Source organism: Herpailurus yagouaroundi, unplaced genomic scaffold (genome assembly GCF_014898765.1).
Source record: "Herpailurus yagouaroundi ecotype Mexico unplaced genomic scaffold, PumYag 190, whole genome shotgun sequence".
Classification (NCBI taxonomy): Eukaryota; Metazoa; Chordata; class Mammalia; order Carnivora; family Felidae; genus Herpailurus; species Herpailurus yagouaroundi.
Window position 1 is genome coordinate 36,333,789 of NW_024412421.1, and position 17,173 is coordinate 36,350,961.

The 17,173-nt window shown below is 61.1% G+C and overlaps 1 protein-coding gene across 10 annotated transcripts in view; it reads left to right on the forward strand.

Annotated features, from left to right (window-relative positions):
• JPH3 (junctophilin 3) overlaps positions 1–17,173 on the forward strand; it is a 162,759-nt gene that overhangs the window by 115,793 nt on the left and 29,793 nt on the right. For all 10 annotated transcript variants that reach the window (XM_040443289.1, XM_040443286.1, XM_040443284.1 and 7 more), the window contains one exon: positions 3,425–4,202. In XM_040443289.1, the coding sequence (XP_040299223.1) occupies positions 3,425–4,202 (778 nt within the window). The remainder of the gene's footprint in view (positions 1–3,424; positions 4,203–17,173) is intronic.

A 17,173-nucleotide genomic window follows, 5' to 3' on the forward strand; every position in this document is an offset into this window, starting at 1 on the left:
CCAGGTGATGGGGATGGAGAGGCCAGCCCATTATCGTCATCAGAATAGGCAGGTGAGGTGGGTGAAGGCGGAGTCCACTCGAGGGTGCTCTGCCTTACTGAGCTTGCCTGGAGAGAAGTAGGCATGCCCCCAGCTGTCCATCTGCGCCTGAGTCTTTCTGTGACCGGTGGCCCAGGGTCAGGGTGGAGGTGCACACAGGAAGTTTCCCCTGCTCTGGGGCCCTCACAGCATCCTGCAGGGACAATACCTATCAGGGTCACTTGGTCTTCCCGTTGTACTGGGCATGTTGGCTCCGGCCTTCTCACACACAGGCTGCTTGGGGTATAAAACAAAACACTGGATTTAGGGTTTTGCAAATAACGGATTGGATTCAAATGTTGGGAGGGGCTCGAACCCTTTGTCTCCCCTGCCCCCACCCTGCCAGCTCCGGCAAGGGGGGAGAGGGCTGAGGACTCTGGGCAGAGAGGCTGGGGAGGGCAGGGGGTGGGGGATGGGAGCCTCCCACAGCCTCTCTGGTCGCTGAGCTGACCTGGGTCTGTTCTCTTGATTCTGTCAGCCCTTTGTGGGGAAGGGAGGAGGCTGTGCTCCCAGGCCGGTCCTAGCAGAGCTGGGCTGTGGTGTTTCCTTGATGGTGAAATCCAGTTTCTTGCCGATGTCGACTGCAGCCTTGTAGAAGAGTTCCCACTGGGGGCAAACATGCAGATACAGGGGCACCTGGGTGGCTCAGTCAGCTGAGCATCCACCTTCAGCTCAGGTCATGATCTTGTGGTTCATGGATTTGAGCCCTGTGTCGGGCTCTGCGCTGGCCGTGCAGAGCCTGCTTGGACTTCTCGCCCCCGCTCCCCCCTCCCCCCTCCTCCCCTCTCCCTACTTGTGCTGTCTCTGTCTCCCTCAAAATAAATACTGTTAAAAAAACGCAGGTCCAACAAAACTGCACACTCTGGCCAAGGAACCTTCCTTGGATGTGGGTGTGGACACTCGCAGCTTGGACTGGGCACAGGAGGCCTTCAAGGGCCTGCTTGCCCCACCCTCAGGGAAGGAGCCGCCGGGACCACTGAGCCTGCTCCCGGTGTCCTCCTCACGGCCTTGGGTTGGTGGAAGCCACAGGCTCTGTCCCAGCGTGGGCCCTGGCGTGCTGGGTGGCACAGAGTCAGCCACCGCCTTTGTCCGGCCTGCCCCGTGCTTACAGCCAGGTTGACTGGACTCTGGGAGGGGTGCGGTGGACGCCATGGGGCACGTGGATAAAATCCATATCCTACCCTCCAGAGGACAAGGTACCCACTGCCTGGCACAGGCAGCCAGCCGGAGGCAGGGAGAGCTCTTGGTTGGGGCAGGGGTGGGAGGAGGGGAGAGCCCTTGCTGCACTGTATTTCCCCGAGTTAAGGCCGTGGGCCCGGGGCTGCTTCCCCCAGCGGGGTGCACCCCCACCCGGCTTTGCGGTTACCAGATGACTGACCCGGGTGGGGGTACAGAAGCCCTCCCTGCCGGGTGGGATGAGTTCCATGGGATCGGGCTGAAGTGCATGTGCTTCTGAGGCCGCCCTTCTCGGCCTGGCCCATAGGATAGGTTCCCAAGAACCGGGCCCTGCTTCTAGAAAGCAACTGTGTTGTGGGGCACTTTTTAAATGGACAGGCTGCTGTCTGCTGGAGCAGAAGTCTCCCTGGTCCTTTGTCCCGGCTACATCTCCCCCCCCCCACCCCCCCCCGGGCATGAGTCATGAGAATAACGGGTCTAGAATACAAGGCCCTTACTCTCTGGGGAGCTGGCAGCCTGGTTCAGCAGGCGGATGTGTCCTGCAAACGTGGAAGGACCCAGGCACTCTCCAGAGTCCACCTGTGGAATGTGGGACGTTCTGTGGGCTGGGGTAGCCTAGGTGTTGGGAGGGGGCTCCAGGTGGGATCTGGACGGCGGGGCTGGGGATTAAGTAAGGGCAGGCTGCTTGGATAAGGTCTCAGGCGAGCCCTTGGAGGGTCAGGACCTGTTGTGACTTGGGGCTGTGGGTGACCGTGGTGGGTAGTGGCATATCGATGGCTGACGTCCTTTAGGGATGCCCTGTCTAGAGGACCAAGATCCAGGGTTGCCAGATCCTGTAATTTTTTTTTAGGAGAAACCAGAACTGAGTTTTCACGTGGCAACCCCTTGATTTTGAAATGTTGGCTCTTCGAGTTTTTTTTATGAAAACACTATGGGGCAGGTAAAACCTGTATGTTGCTTCTGTAACAGTGAGTTGGGAGAGGAAGGGGAACAACCCCCCCCCATTTTCACTGAGAAGCCCTTCCGGGGTGGGGAGCCCCTCAGTGGTGCCTAGCTGAGGCCTGGCAGTGACTCTAGGAACCCTAGGGTTTTCATCCCCCCCTCTATCGATGAGGAGACTGAGGGTCAGAGAGGTTCCCATCACACGACAAGTAGAGCAACACGAGCCTGGTTTTGCCGCTTTATTTCTCCTTTTTATCCTCTTCTGTTAGGATATTACATATATAATAAAATCTGCAATTTTGATCCCTCTTCAAGCACGCAGGTCAGTCACGTTACATTGACGATGTTGTGCCACCGTCACCTCTGTCTTTCAAAACTTCTCTGTCACCCCGAATAGAAACTGACCCCATTCAACAACTTCCTGTTCTTCCCGGCGGCCCCCCCCCCACCCCTGGCCCCTGCCGTTCTTCTCTCTGTGAGCTTGACTACTGGAAGGGCGTCGTGTAAATGTGATTGCGGTATTTGTTCTTCTGTGACTGGCTCGTTTCACCGAGCGTAAAGTTGTCACGGTTCATCCCTGCTGTAGCGGGTGTCAGAGTTTAACGGCTGGATAATCTTCCACTGTATGGATAGACCCTACGTTATCTGTCCGTCCACGGATGGACCCTCAGGTTGTTCCCGCCTGCTGGCCATCTGAATTACACTGCTGTGAACGTGGGTGTGCAAATGCTTCTTTGGAGCTTCTGCTTTTGATGCTTTTGGGGACGTCTGGTCTGCGGATTGCGATACCTTAATGTTCCCAATTCTCTTCCAAACCCTTCCTCCCCCCACCTGCTCGTACTGGGTCTGTGGCCTCGACCTGTGTCCCTGTAGCTGGACTCCCAGACCCCACAACTGTCGGGGTCACTCGCTAACGTGCTTCCCTCTCCTTGGCTGCGTCCTCTCCCTGTCTTCTCAGGGTTGGGCCTTTGTCCCTGTGCGGGGAGAGCTCTGTAGTTCACAGCTGACTCTGTATGAGACTCGGCCACCCCCCTTGTCCCTCCCCAACTTGTAAGAGCTTGAGGTGCAGCTGTAGGAAGCAGGGCTCAAGGGTTCTCCGCCATCGGCGGTCCGTGTGCCTCAACGCGAACCGTGCCAGGATGTGTCAGGCAACCCACGGTGTCCCCCCCCCCCCCCCGACCCCCGTGGTCCTGCGCGGGGCTCACCCCTCTCTCCGCTGTCTCCGCAGGGACCTACCAGGGCCAGTGGGCCGGCGGCATGCGCCAGGGCTACGGTGTGCGGCAGAGCGTCCCCTACGGCATGGCGGCCGTCATCCGCTCGCCCCTGAGGACGTCCATCAACTCCCTGCGCAGCGAGCACACCAACGGCGCCGCGCTGCACCCCGACGCGTCCCCGGCGGCGGCCGGCAGCCCGGCCGTGTCCCGGGGGGGCTTCGTGCTCGTGGCGCACAGCGACTCCGACAGCCTCAAGAGCAAGAAGAAGGGGCTGTTCCGGCGCTCGCTGCTGAGCGGCCTGAAGCTGCGCAAGTCCGAGTCCAAGAGCAGCCTGGCCAGCCAGCGCAGCAAGCAGAGCTCGTTCCGCAGCGAGGCCGGCATGAGCACCGTCAGCTCCACCGCCAGCGACATCCACTCCACCATCAGCCTGGGCGAGGGCGAGGCCGAGCTGGCGGTCATCGAGGACGACATCGACGCCACCACCACCGAGACCTACGTGGGCGAGTGGAAGAGCGACAAGCGCTCGGGCTTCGGGGTGAGCCAGCGCTCGGACGGGCTCAAGTACGAGGGCGAGTGGGCCGGCAACCGGCGGCACGGCTACGGCTGCATGACGTTCCCCGACGGCACCAAGGAGGAGGGCAAGTACAAGCAGAACGTCCTCGTGAGCGGCAAGCGCAAGAACCTCATCCCGCTGCGCGCCAGCAAGATCCGCGAGAAGGTGGACCGGGCCGTGGAGGCCGCCGAGCGGGCCGCCACCATCGCCAAGCAGAAGGCGGAGATCGCGGCCTCCAGGTAGGAGGGGCGCGGGCGTGCAGGGCCGCGGGGCCTGGGCCGCTCGGGGCGCGGCGCTGGTGTTTCTGGACTGTGCCCGCTAGAACTCGGGGCTCCTCGGAGGTTCTCGGGTGGGGGATGTGGGGGGACACAAGAACTTGGGACTCCTCGGAGTTCTCAGGGAGGTGGGGGGGGCGCAAGAACCGGGGGCTCCTAGTAGGTTCTTTGGAGGTGGGGGGGGCATGCAAGAACTCGGGACTCCTTGGAGGTTCTGGGCGGGGTGGGGGGACACGAGCTCGGGGCTCCTCAGAGGTTCTCGGGGAGGCAGTGCGCCGGAACTCGGGGTTCCTCGGTGGTTCTCAGGTGGGGGATATGGGGGGGACACAAGAACTGGGGGCTCCTCGGAGGTTCTCGGGGAGGTGGGGGGGCCGCAAGGCAGTGGATGATCTGAGGAGGTTCTGGGCCCTGCGGCCTTCCATCCGACAGGACAGCGTCTCCTTTATCTGTTTCGAGTGCTGGTGTTCAAGGAGAGGTGTTGAGGGATAAAGGAGGTGGACTCTTCTGGGAAGACAAAAGTGTGCTGTCTCCAGGCTGCGGGCCTAGCCCCGCAAGGACATGGGAGAGGGAGGAAGCTGTCTTGGCTGTCCATGGGCCCCAGGACACAGTCCTAACCACAGGGACTGGCTGGGGGCGCCTGGAAATGGCTCCGTGTAAGACTTGGTGCCGTGGGCAAAGGCTGTTGTGAGACGCGGCCCTTACTGAGTTCGGGGTTCCGCAGGGCTGGCGGGCACTTAACATCGGTTTCGAGTTGGCCGTTGGCAGGTGCCATGTTGGAATTCAAGGTGGCTTTGGTGTTGGGGCAGGGTGGGGGCTTCAGAGCTGGAGAAGGGGCTCAGGGCCTGGCTCCCTGGGAGCTGCAGATGTAGGTGCGTGAGCGGCGAGGCCGTGGACGGCAGGGACCACTTGCAGCTGGGAGGAAGTGGCCCTGTTGAAAGCCAAGACCCCCCCCCCCCCCGGAGGCCACGTGCCTGGGTTCTAAAGGAACCATTCCTGATTTGACTTACCTGAGAGCTTCCTGTCCTGTGTGTGCTTTCCTGGGTCAGGGTGGGACCTGGGGGTCTTACCCCGAGGCGCTCAGGGATGGAGCCCCCGGCTGCCTGGGCAGGAGGCTTCTGGGAGGACAGACCCCAGCGTCTTTCTGGATGATTCTGTGTTCCTGGCCGGGGGCAGGAAAACTTCCCAACTTTGCTAATTAAGGTTTTAGTGCCTGTGCTTCTAGTTTTCAGTGAGCTTTGAACAGTGCGAACGAAACTGGTAGGTGCCGTTTATTGCCGGAATACGTACCGCTCCCAACATCCCAGGTTTTAGAGGGAAACAAAATCCTTTCTAAGAAGCCAAGAGAAAAGCGGAGTCCCTGCCTGAGCTCCGAGGTCCAAGATGGCTGTTCGCCCCCTCTCGCCTCCCCCCAGGTGCGTTCAGGCCTGGAAAGAAACAGGAGGAGCATTTATGACCACTCCCCTGGGGGGTTAAGATGAAATTAGGTTTCATGGTTATTTCTTCCAGTAAAAATGTGACAGTCGCTCGTATAGAAAAATTGGAACACAGGTCGTAAGAGGAAGCCGGCGTCACGAGCCCCGGTCTGCTGCGCCATCCAGGCTCTGGCTGGCATCTGGCTGTATTTCCTGCCTTCCTGTCTGTCGTTCATTCCTTCACCTTTTGTATTTGGTTTATTTTGTTGACCTCCGCGGACGAGAGGTAGTTAAAGGGCTGGGGGACAGCGTCGTCGAGGACCCGGGGTCCCCTCACGGCAGCTCGTCTCTGGCCTGTGGCTTAGTTCTCGGCCCAGGGTCCGTGAGGACGTGGGAGAGTCTGCAGAAATGACTTTGAAGTTTAGCGACCAGGAGAACTTCCTCGGGACTGAGGACCTGGGACACGGGGTGGTTTTCTGACAAATCCCACAGAAATGGGGCTCTGGGTCCCATGAAGGAGTCGAGCCCGTGTTGTGGGCAGAGCTCGGAGTCCACACGCCTGAGGAGCTCCGCTTGGGGCTGGTTTCAACCTCTGAGCCTCGGTTTCCTCGTCTGTGAAGTGGGACTAATGGCCCCTGCCTGCAGCGAAGGTCTGAGAACCCGGGTGCCAGCTCAGGGAGCGCATGGACCCTGGTCTGGCTCAGGCCCATCTCTGCTGAGCAGCTTGGGGAAGATGCTTCCCCTCTCTGGGCTGGGTTCCCCGTTGAGGGAGGGGATGCAGTGACGCACGGTGCCCTCAGCCTGCGTGGGGCTGGTGCACGGCACTGTTACCCTCCCCCGGACCATGCCAGCCCCTCCCCTTCCCCTCTGACCCCAAGACCTCTCGGTGGGGGGGGGGGGGGGAGTGGGTGTGTCTGCACATTTGCGCCGTGACTGAGCTGTGTGGGTCTCTTGGTGTCCAGGGCCACCCACTGGAGGCAGGGGTGACCACGTCCTCTATCCCTGCAATAGAGTCCGGGATAAGAAGCCTCCCTTCGAGGCGCAGGATGAAGCCCTGCTTCCTGCATTGTCTCAATGGGCTGACAGGCCAGTTCCCTCTTTTTTTCTGACTCTGCTTGGACAGCGCAGCCCACACGAAAGCTGGGTCAGCGTCCCAGAGGCCCCAAGGCCCGCCCTCCACTGGAGCGTGAAAGTGGCCTCGGCGGCTGCGGCGTGGCTAAACCCAGGAGGACCCTGGTCATTGTCACAGCCAAGAGACGGCCAGGCCGAGACAGCAGGAACAGAGAGGGGCCACCGCTCCCTCCTTGGGCCCTGGCCGGGTCCTCATCGGGGTGTCCAGGACCCTCCCCGGGGGACGCGGGGGTCAGCTCTGGGGCGGGGGGCAGCTGTGGAGGGAGGGGACAGGCACATAGGCTTTCCTGGAAAACGTGGTGGGGGTGGCATTCTGACCCGTGGTCCCGGTCTCTGGGTCATACAGCCAAGGGGGCTGTGGGGGTGGGGGCGTGTCTGCAGCCGGATCTCAGCCCCCACCTCTGTACAGGGGATCACCTGGGACCCCCAGTCACCCTGAGGCCAGCCACCCACAGATGCGGGGACCTTGTCAGGTGCCGCCTTGGCTCCGCTCTTCAAAGCTTTCCAGGCCACGCCTGGTGTCGCCAGCACCTGGTGGTGTATAAAACTCGCACGGCCGGGCCCCACCCCAGAGCTGCTGATTCGGGGGGTCCGGGTGGGGCCCGAGAACCTGCATTCATTCTTCATGAGCCCCCGGGGGATGCTGGGAGCCTCCAGCGCTTCTGACAGGAGGCCCGCAGGGCAGAGGCGTTGGAGGGTCCCAGGTGGGTCTGTCTGGGCCGCTGAGGTCTGAGCGGAAGGCGCTGCTGTCCTTCGCCTGGGACTTCCTGTCCAGTTATGTCTGCCCGGTTGTGCGTGCCGGTGACAGGGTCCGTGATGGATGGATGCCACCCTGTCGCCAATGGGACACCCCTGAGCGCCCCCTGGGAACTGTTTCCAGCATGTGTCTCTTCTGTGCCTGCCTCCCTCCTTCCACCCTTCCGGTGCCCGCGGCAGGCATAGCCAGTCCATCCCGGTGCTCCTGGCAGCGCTCTGGCCCGGGGCACGGGACCTGCCAGCTGTGATCTCACCAGAGGGGCTGGTCCTCCCAGGGACCAGCCTGTGGTGAAAACGCAAACCCGTCCCTGCTAGTCAGGAAGACGGTGTGCAGGACGCCTGGCCCGAAGGCCGCCACACGTGAGTGTCCAGCAGCTGCCCTGTGTCGTCAGCGATCCCGGCCCCCCCCCACCCCCCCAAGAGGAAAGAGCTGGTAGAAACCGAGCTGGGGGTGGGCAGGTCCGCCTCCTGCCCTGTGGTGGCCCCGGGACACCTCCCAGCGGCCGGGGCTGGTGGATGGTGCTGGAGAAGGCGGCAGGGCGAGCGCCGTGAGCCCCCAGCCGTGACCACTAGGCGAGGGCGGGGAGGGGGCACCCCTCGCCTGGGGAGGGAGAGCCCGCACCTGGGTGGTGGTCGTGAGCCGGTGTCCCTGGCCGCTGCCTCTGGTAGTGGAGGAGAGCTGTCGAAGGGGGCACCAAGTCTTTGAAGTGTTATCTTGTTCTGTTGGAACATAAAGTCGGGGCCAGGTGTGGTCTTGTCCCTGGATCCCTGGTGCCTGGAACCGTGTGTGTGGCTCGGTCACGTGGCATCTGTGTAACAGCCGTGCTTTGGATGAATGTGTGGCTGCTTGGGGCCCACCTGCTGTCATCGTCGGGGACAGCTTCCTCTGGCGCTGGGAGGCGGCAGCTTCCCGGGGGTTGTGGGGCAGCTGTGCCGTTTGAGGGGGACTCTTGCTCCCGCGGGAGCAGCCCCAGCTGGGCCTGGGCGTGCGGGCAGGACACGGGGCCGTGCTGGGATGCCCTGGGGGTGAGGTGGCCTGGTGGCCGAGGACGCCTTTTCCTGGGCACTGAGCTGGCTGGGTCATTGGGGCGGACCGGTGCTCATGCTGGCCGTCAGCTGGGGTCCGAGTTGTGTGATGCTTGGCTGAGTGAGAATCGTGGGTGGGCGGAGATGGGAGGGACCCTGACTGGGCACTTAGGTGGCCGAGGCCGTTCTTGACACGCAGACGGCTGTCCCCCTCCCACACTCAGGTAGACGGGGCTCCCTGCTCACCCCTGTCCAGATCCTTCCGTCAGGCAGACCGGCTGCTCTGGGCGGGAGCTGGGGAGGTGAGCCACGTGGACGGCATAGCCGAGAGCCGCCCTGATGCTGAGGGTGGGGTGCCCAGGTCTCCGAGCCGGGCAGCGGCATGGTCAGGACTAGACGCACTGCCAGGGTATTGCCCCTTCGGGCCTGGGCCGCATCCTTGGACCCCCCCCCCCCCACTTGTGGATGTGGGGGGGCTGGCTGGCTTCTGCAAAATGCTCTCTAAATAGACCGTGGTCGCTAGGACAGGGAGGACTTGGTGTACAAAACCTCAGGGAGGCCTGTTCTGGGAGGGGCTCCCAACTTCCCAGCCCCTGCTTGAGCGCCCGCTGTATGCCCAGCGAGCTGGTGTGTCTGCACCGGGGCCTCGGCGCCCTCCGCCGTGCGCCCTGGCTTCCCAGCCTCTGTGAGATCTGGACCTGCTCTAGGACGTTCCTGAGGGGTCGGTACAGCATGCGGGCAGGGAGGCGGAGTCCTCCGCCAGGAGATTACCTGAGGCATGTTTCCTTCTTGAAGGAGACAAAACTTTCCAGGATCTGAAGTTGGGGGCTGGGGGGGGGGGTCTTTTTTTAACGTTATTTTTTATGAAGGTGATACCTCCACAAAAAAAATATTAAAACCATAAAACGGATTGGCATAATGTAACTGTCATGCCCAGACCGGTTCATCTCCTTAGAGGGAATTAGAGCGACCCCCCCCACCCCCAACCAACCAGCCACAGGGGGTCCGTTCCCAAGACCCGCAGTGGATGCCTGAGACCATGGATAGGAGCCAACCCAACCCAACCCTGTCCACGCCGCGTGTCTTCCTGGACGTCACACCTACGAGGAAGTTTAGTTTACGAGTCAGGCTAAGGCAGAGACGATCGATAAAACAGAACATCCGCAGCAACACTGTAAAAGTTACTTGAACGTGGTCTCTCTCAGAACCTCTTGTTCCCTTCTCGTGACGCGGATGCTGAAATGCCCCCAGAGGAGGCCAAGTGCTCCGAATGACGGGGGTATGTGACAAAGCCTTAGGCCACCACGGACCCCTGACCACATGTCAGAAGGGGATCCTCTGCTTCCAGACCTCGGTCGACGGGCTCACTGAAACTGTGGACGAGGGGACCGTGCACATTTTTGTCAGGCTTCTCTCCGCCTGTATGCAGATGCGGATATCACCCCCTCGTGGTTTCCCGTTACAGGCATGGGACCGCGCTGTCCGCGGCGTTCTCTGGTTTGTCTTTTCTACTCCTTCTGTCAAGGACGTCTTTCCGTTTCAGGGTGTCCAGACCTGTGTGTTTCGCTAACGGCTACACGATATTGGGGAACACGGATGCACCGTGCCGGTCCACCCCGGACTCTGAATGAGTGTTGGGGGTGCGTCTGATCGCTCAGTCTTGCAGACGCGGCTGCAGGAGCTGTGGTCGCCCGCCCGCCCGCCCACTGGGCTGCCGGCTTGCACATTCCTGCAGTGTAGCCTCCCAGAGCAGCCGCTGCCGGCTGGGAGCCGCGTGCGTTTCAAGTTGGTGGTGGTGCTGCCAGGTGGCCTGGCGGGAAGGCTGCCCTGACTTACCCTGGGGAGGGGCCCGCGGGGCAGCCCTGGCTGAGCGCCGTCATCCAGCGGTTTCCCTCTGCCGCAGGCTGACCGTGCCCCAGAGACCCCGTCCTCCCAGTCCCCTGGGCCCGGTGGGTACGCGACCTTCCGTGGCAGGTGCGGTGAAGGATTTTGAGAGGAGGGGGCCATGCAAGATGAGGTCCCCACAGGAGGAGTGCACGGGGTCACAGAGCTACCCCCCCCATGTCCCCCCAGCCTCTGGAAGGAACCAGCCCTGCCCACGCTGTGACTCGCACCCACTGAGACTCTGGTTTCTGCCCTCTAGAGTCCGACTGTAAGTGCGCCTTAAAGCCACCGTGTGTGTGGAGACCTCTGCCTGAGGGCGGGGTGCGTCACCTGCGGTCCCTCTCCAGAACGGTCACGCCTGTCCCCTTCCCACCCCACCGGGCGGCCAGCTCTCCCGGTCCCTGCGGAGCTGGGCTCTCTCTGCAGGGTACACGAGCTTCCTGCTGCCGGGGGAGGGCCGGCCACCTGCTAGGAGAGGCCTTCGGGTGGGCGAGAGCCATCTGTTCTGGCCCTGGCCTCCTGACGTGGAAACCAGAGAGACTGGGGAGCGGGGTGCCGGATCCCGGGAAGGGGCCGGGTCAGGGTTGGCCGCGTGCATCTGCAAACCTTGGGTTCCATCCCAGAGGTGCGGGGCCTCGAGCTCGGGCCTGTGTCCAGTGCCTTCTGTGTGCCTGGCAGGTGCTGGGGACCTGGGGAGCCGGCCCCTGCCCGCACCTCCACCCTGCACCTCGCCCTGTGGTGCCCCACCCTCACACGTGGGGTCGGGACATGGGCTGTCGGACGCGATTGGGCTCGTTGCCGCTTTGCTCCACTTGTGCCACTTGACCGAACGCACGGAGCCTGGGACTCTGCCACTGGCACCTTGGGTGACGCGGGAGACAGGAAGCCAGCCCCATGCTGGCCGAGTCCAGGCGAGCCCGGGGCCGGGTGTCCTGGGGGCCGTTTAACCTGCCTTCCCCTGAGTTCACCTCCTCTCGAGAGAGCCCGGTGCCTTTTACGAGGCCCTGGGAAAGGGACGTCAGGTCGGTCTTGGTGATCTGTCCCCAGACTTGGTGAGTCCGGGTATTCCCCCTAAACTTGCCCCCCGGCTGTCCTATTGCAGCGGGAGCCCAGTTCTTCGGGAGAAAGGGCACGTGGCCCTGCTGTCTGCCGCCTCAGGCCAGGTTCCCGGGGCCTGTGTTTCAGCTCTGTAAAACGGGTTGTAACGAGCAGGTGCCTGCCGGGTCCCAAGGAAAAACCAGGGACACCTGCTCTCCTTCCCCCGACATGCCAGAGGAGGCAGGGAGAGGGACAGAGAACTCCCCTGCCCTTGACCCTCGGCAGGCCCCGAGCCTCTGTTTCCCCACCTGAGTGGCGCACACACCCAGCGCTTGGACAGCCATGTCTACACTAGTCAGACCTGGAGAGTTTTGTTTTATTGAAGCTTTATTTCAGTCCAGCCTGGAACCCAGTAGGCACTTGGGGCAAACTGCACATTTGTTCCTGATTCCAAGCCCCGCCCCCCCTGCCTGCAACTGACCATGCCCTTTGCCGTGTGACTCTGGGGTCCCTCCTGTTGGAGGCTAGGCCACATGCTTTGGTCAGCAGCGTGGGGTGGGAGGGGTATCTAGCGCCCCCACCCCACCCCTCTTGTGCCCCTGCCAGCACATGACTGTGTGACCTGGGGATGAGCAATGCCAGGAAGACCCAGATGCATGGGTGAGAACGATCAAGTCCCCTCCTTTTGGGAAAGGATTGTTACGCAGCACTGTAGCTGACTGATACGGCATCCGTGAGTGGTTCTTTTTTTTTTTTTTTTTAAATCTTTACTTTTTGAGAGAGCATGTGCAGGGGAGGGACAGAGGGGGGGACACAGAATCTGAAGCAGGCTCCAGGCTCTGAGCACTCAGCACAGAGCCCGACACAGGCCTTGACCTCATGAACTGCGAGATCATGACCAGAGCCAAAGTCGGATGCTTAACCAACTGAGCCACCCAGACGCTCCGAGAGTGGTTCTTGAAGGAAGAAAGGAGTGTTCCTGCTGAGCTCCAGCCACGTTGGACTGTTGGTTCTTTTTCGGGAACATTCCCGACCTTTCCTTGGGTGAGTGCCCTGGGGCTACCTTGACCACGTGCCCCTCACTGGGAGGCTTGAACCAACAGGAGTCCGTCTATTCTCTCCCAGCTCTGGGGACAGAAGTCTGAAATCAAGGTGTGGGGTGGGGACATGCCCCCCTCCAGAGGCTCCAGGGAGGATCCTTCCTGCCTCTTCCAGCTGCTGGGGGCTCCAGGTGTTTCTTGGCTGTGGCCGCATCCCTCCAACCTCTGCTTGTGTCCTCACTTGCCCTCTCCCTGTGTCAGTGTTCCCTCTTACAAGGACAGGTCATCAGGTTTAGGGGCACCCTCAGTCTGACCTCCCCCTAATCAGGTCTGCAAAGACCATGTCCCGAGTGAGGTCATGCTGAAACTCTAGGGGGATGTGAATCTGGGGGTCCCCATCCAACCCACTGTACTCTGTGTGGCTACACCACAGCTAGGCTCTTCCCCGGCTCATGGACGCTGTTCCTTTTGCTCGGGGCGTCGGTAAATCACAGCTGCTGTCCGTGGAATCCACCTGCCTCCAGAGAGCTGGGGTCAGAACTGCCCCCTTGCCCCCCTCAAAAACTTTCCTTTCTTCTCTGGGTCTGTGTTCTCGTGGGCCCTGCTTCAGCTTTCCTGGAGTTTTCCATGAAAAACCACCTACCTGAGGCATGTCGTGTGATGGGAGTTCACCAAAGGCTTGGCGAGACAGAAGCGGGTTGATCTCAGTCACAGACAGAACCTGCCGTGGCTCACAGATGCCACTGTGCTCCAAACCCTTCCCGCCCCCCCGCCCCCCGCTGCTCCTTCTACTTGAACTTCAGCCTTTGTGCTCAGCGCCCCCACTGCCAACTCCCCCTGGGCTGTGACCTGGGCCTCCCCTGCCCCTCCCAGGTCCCACCAATGGGCTCTGCCAGGCACTGGGGCACCCAGCACGGCTGGTATCCAGGGAGGGCCCCCCGCTTGAACGTGCAAGCCCCCACCAGCTCGGGGGGAGGGGCTGTGGTGGGTAGAAGGAACAGGATGGGAAATGGGAATTTCCCATGAGCACGTCGCTGCATGAGCATGTCGCTGACATTAGCCTCTGCTGTGGAAGGGTCTGCGTGACCAGAGCTCCGAAACATTTGCTTTGGGAGACTTCGAAGAGTGATTCTGGCCACGGTGGTTCCTGCAGACGTATGTCTGTAAGGCGGGACTTGGTGTCGGAACCAGGACTCCGTTGCAAACGACACAATCCCAACTCAAACTGGTTCAAGAGGAAAAGGGGCTGTGCGGCTCTTGTTCCGTGGCTTGCTGTCAGGCACGGCTGGATCCAGGGGTTCAGATGATGTCAGGGCTCTTGTCTGTCCCTCTCTGTGTCCATCCCCTTGTCTAGCAGGTCCCCTGCAGGAGGTGGGAAAGACCAGCAGGTCCCTGTTCCCCTGACCCTGCAGCTCCCTGCTCCCCTGACCCTGTAGCTCTCAATCCAGAGGGAAGGAGCACCCGTGTCACAATGATCTGGAGAGGCTGTGAGTGACCATGCTGGGTCACAGGTGCACCTCCAGCGTGGGGAGGGTGTGGTCGAGGATGGACACCCCACGGGACACGGAGCGGGGGAGAACTCGTCCTGATGGGGGCGCTGTGCTAACGAGCCCAGCCCAGACTTCGGAAGGGAGCGGTGCCGGGATCCGTTTCCTCGTGTGTGTGATGAAAGTCGGGAGTGCCTCGGTCCACGTCTTCCTGTCGAGATGCGCTGGCATCGCGTCCTCAAGGCTCGTTCACATTGTGGTGGGTGTCAGAGCTTCGTTACCCTCTGTGGCCGAGGGACATTCCGGTGTGTGGATCGCCGCGTGTGCTTAGCCACTCGTCCACGGCTGGTTTCCGCCTTTGTGACGGATCCTGCTGCTGTGAACGTTCACGGCCAGGTGTTTGTGGGGACGGGCGTACCTAGGAGTGGAACTGCTGGGCCATGTGGCGATCCTATGTTTAACTTTGTGGGGACTGGCCACACAGCCACGGCCCCGTTCCACGTCCTGACCGGCAGTGCAAGTGGGTTTCGGTTTCTTCCCGTCCCTGCCGGGAAGAGAGGGAGGAAGAGAGGATCCCAACCAGCTGAACCACCCAGGTACCCAAGCGTCGGACTCTTGATTTTGGCTCAGATCGTGACCCCAGGGTCGTGTGATCAGGCCCCAGGTTGGGCTCTGGGCTGAGCAGGGAGCCTGCTTGGGATCCTCTGAATCTCTCTCAGCCCCTCCCCTGCTCACACTCTCCTGTTATTGTCTGTCTGAATGCCCCCCCAGCCTGCCTCGTGGTCCGTGAGATTTGGATTCATGTTTCCCCAATGGCAAGAGAACAATGTACTTGGCCATTTGTGCATCTTCCCTGGAGAACCGCCTGCGATCTGGGGCTTTAACGTTTGCTCACTCCTCCCCGTCAGCCACGTTTGTTTGTTAGAGTCGTTCCCTCCCCCCACCCCCCCCAGCTGAGCTGGAGGCCTGGCGAGTGCTGCCCGCGTTCCTTGTTGTCCAACCCCCCCACGGTGTTCCTTGGGGAGCCTGGGGACAGTGTCTCTGCTGGTGTCGCCTGGGGGACTCGGTCCCTCCCTCCCCCCCCCCCCTGTTGAGCTCATCCACTAGTGGTGTTATCGCTTGGCCTCCCCAGCGTGGGTCCCTCGGGGCAGGAGACTGAAACTGCTCGGGACCCGGACCCCTTCCTGCACTCCGGTGCCACCCAAGCACCCCGGACGTCGTGAGCATGCCAGGGAGGCGAGAGGACCTGTGTTCCCATCTCCCCTTAGTGTCTCCGGCTCCCACACCCTCCTCCTTTGAGCCCCTAGCCCTGGGCCCCCAATGGGTGTAGATGTTAGAGCCCCAGCTCTGCCCCCCGGGCCTCCTGTGGCGGGAGGACACCTCCCCCTTGTGGCCGGCGAGAGGCCGTGCCTACGGACGGGGCCCCCAGAGCCTCGGATGGGAGGTCCACATGCTGTGACCCCTTTGCCCAATTGCTGGGGTGCTCAGCCCCTCATCTCTGCTGTGGGGGTGGCCTCACCCTCCGGTCCCAGGGCACATGGGACCTGCCCTTGGCTTGGGCAGAGTCCTCCCTTCCTCTCAGCTTTGAAAGCTGCCTTGAATAGGAATTTTCTTTCCGGGGGCACGGCGGTCCCTGTGGCTGGGGTGACACAAGCCACACGTTCCCGGAGCAGGAGCTGGAATGAAACGACCCACCCCCAGATGCCCATGGCACCCCGGAGAGCCAGTGTTGAGGATCAAAGGCCCTGAGGTCCTTGTCCCCACCTGGAGGGGAGCCACCGCCAATTAGGAACACTTCTTCATTTAAAAACGTCGCGGTAAAACACACGTGACATGCGCTTTTCCACCAGAACGACTTTCAGGTGGACGGTTCAGGGGCTGTGAGTACGTTCGGAGCGTTGTGTAACCCATAGCACCGTCTCCGGCCCGGCTCCTCTGCCCGGACTGTAGCTCTGTGTCCGTGAAACCGTGGCCCCTGGCCCCCCGTCTGCTTTCTCTTCCAGGGGCCTCGTGTAAGTGGAGTCCTACGGGTGTGGCCCCTTGTGACGGCTGGTTTCACCGGGCACGGTGTCCTACACGTCTGTCGGTGTTCCGGGGGGCGGGGGGCACTTCCCTTTCATGGCTGAGAGGCCCCCCGTTGTGCTCGTGGACCCCGTTTTGTCCACCTGCCAGCGGGCACTCCGTTTGCTTCTACCTTCTGGCCGCTGTTGTGAACGTGGGCGACGTGTCTTTTGTGCGTCCTTCGTATCGTGGAAGATTTCAATTATGTGCAAAAGTGGAGGGAAGAGTCTGTGACACCGTGGACCGCTGACCTGGCTTGAGCCACTGGGAGCTCCTGACTCCTCTTGTCCGCTTGAACCCTGACCCACCCCCCCCCTCCCCCAGGGTTACTTTTGGAGCAAATTCCAGGCCTCCTAAAACCTTGTCTGTAAAGATAAAGTAATCGGGAGTGCCTGGGTGGCTCAGTCGGTTAGGCATCCGACTCTTTTTGGTTACTCATTTTGAGAGAGAGAGTGTGAGCAGGGGAGGGGCACAGAGAATCCCAACCAGTTGAACTACCCAGGCACCCAAGTGTCCAGCTCTTGACTTTGGCTCAGGTCATGATTCCCAGGGTCATGTGATCAAGCCCCAAGTTGGGCTCTGTGCTCACAGCGTGGAACCTGCTTGGGATTCTCTCTCTGCCCCTCCCCTGCTCACGCTCGCTCTCAATAAACATTTAAAAAGATAAAAATAATTAGAAATCTAAGCTTAATATCCTCCCATCTGAAAAAATAGCACCAATATTTAATAGCCTTAAAAATCCAGCCAAGCCCTCATACCACCTCGCTTTTTCATTGGTTATTTTAATCCTGATTTAAGCACAGACACCGCTCCAGCTGTGGTCACCGGTTGATCTGCTTCCCGGGTCTCGTGTCCGCGACAGGCTCCCTCCTGGGAGCGTGTTTATTTGGGCAAACCAAGTTCTGGAGAATTTTCCAAAGTTGGGGTTTTGCTGAGCGCATCCAGGGTGGGCTTGACCTGTTCCTCTGCCCGTGGATATGCTGGAATGGGCAGACCAGGAGGCTTCACCGGATACCGATGCTGTTTGCTTGTTTCCGTGAGAATGCTCCCCAGGTGGACGTGCTCCGAGGACAGCGGGCACAGAAGGGCCGTCGTGTCTC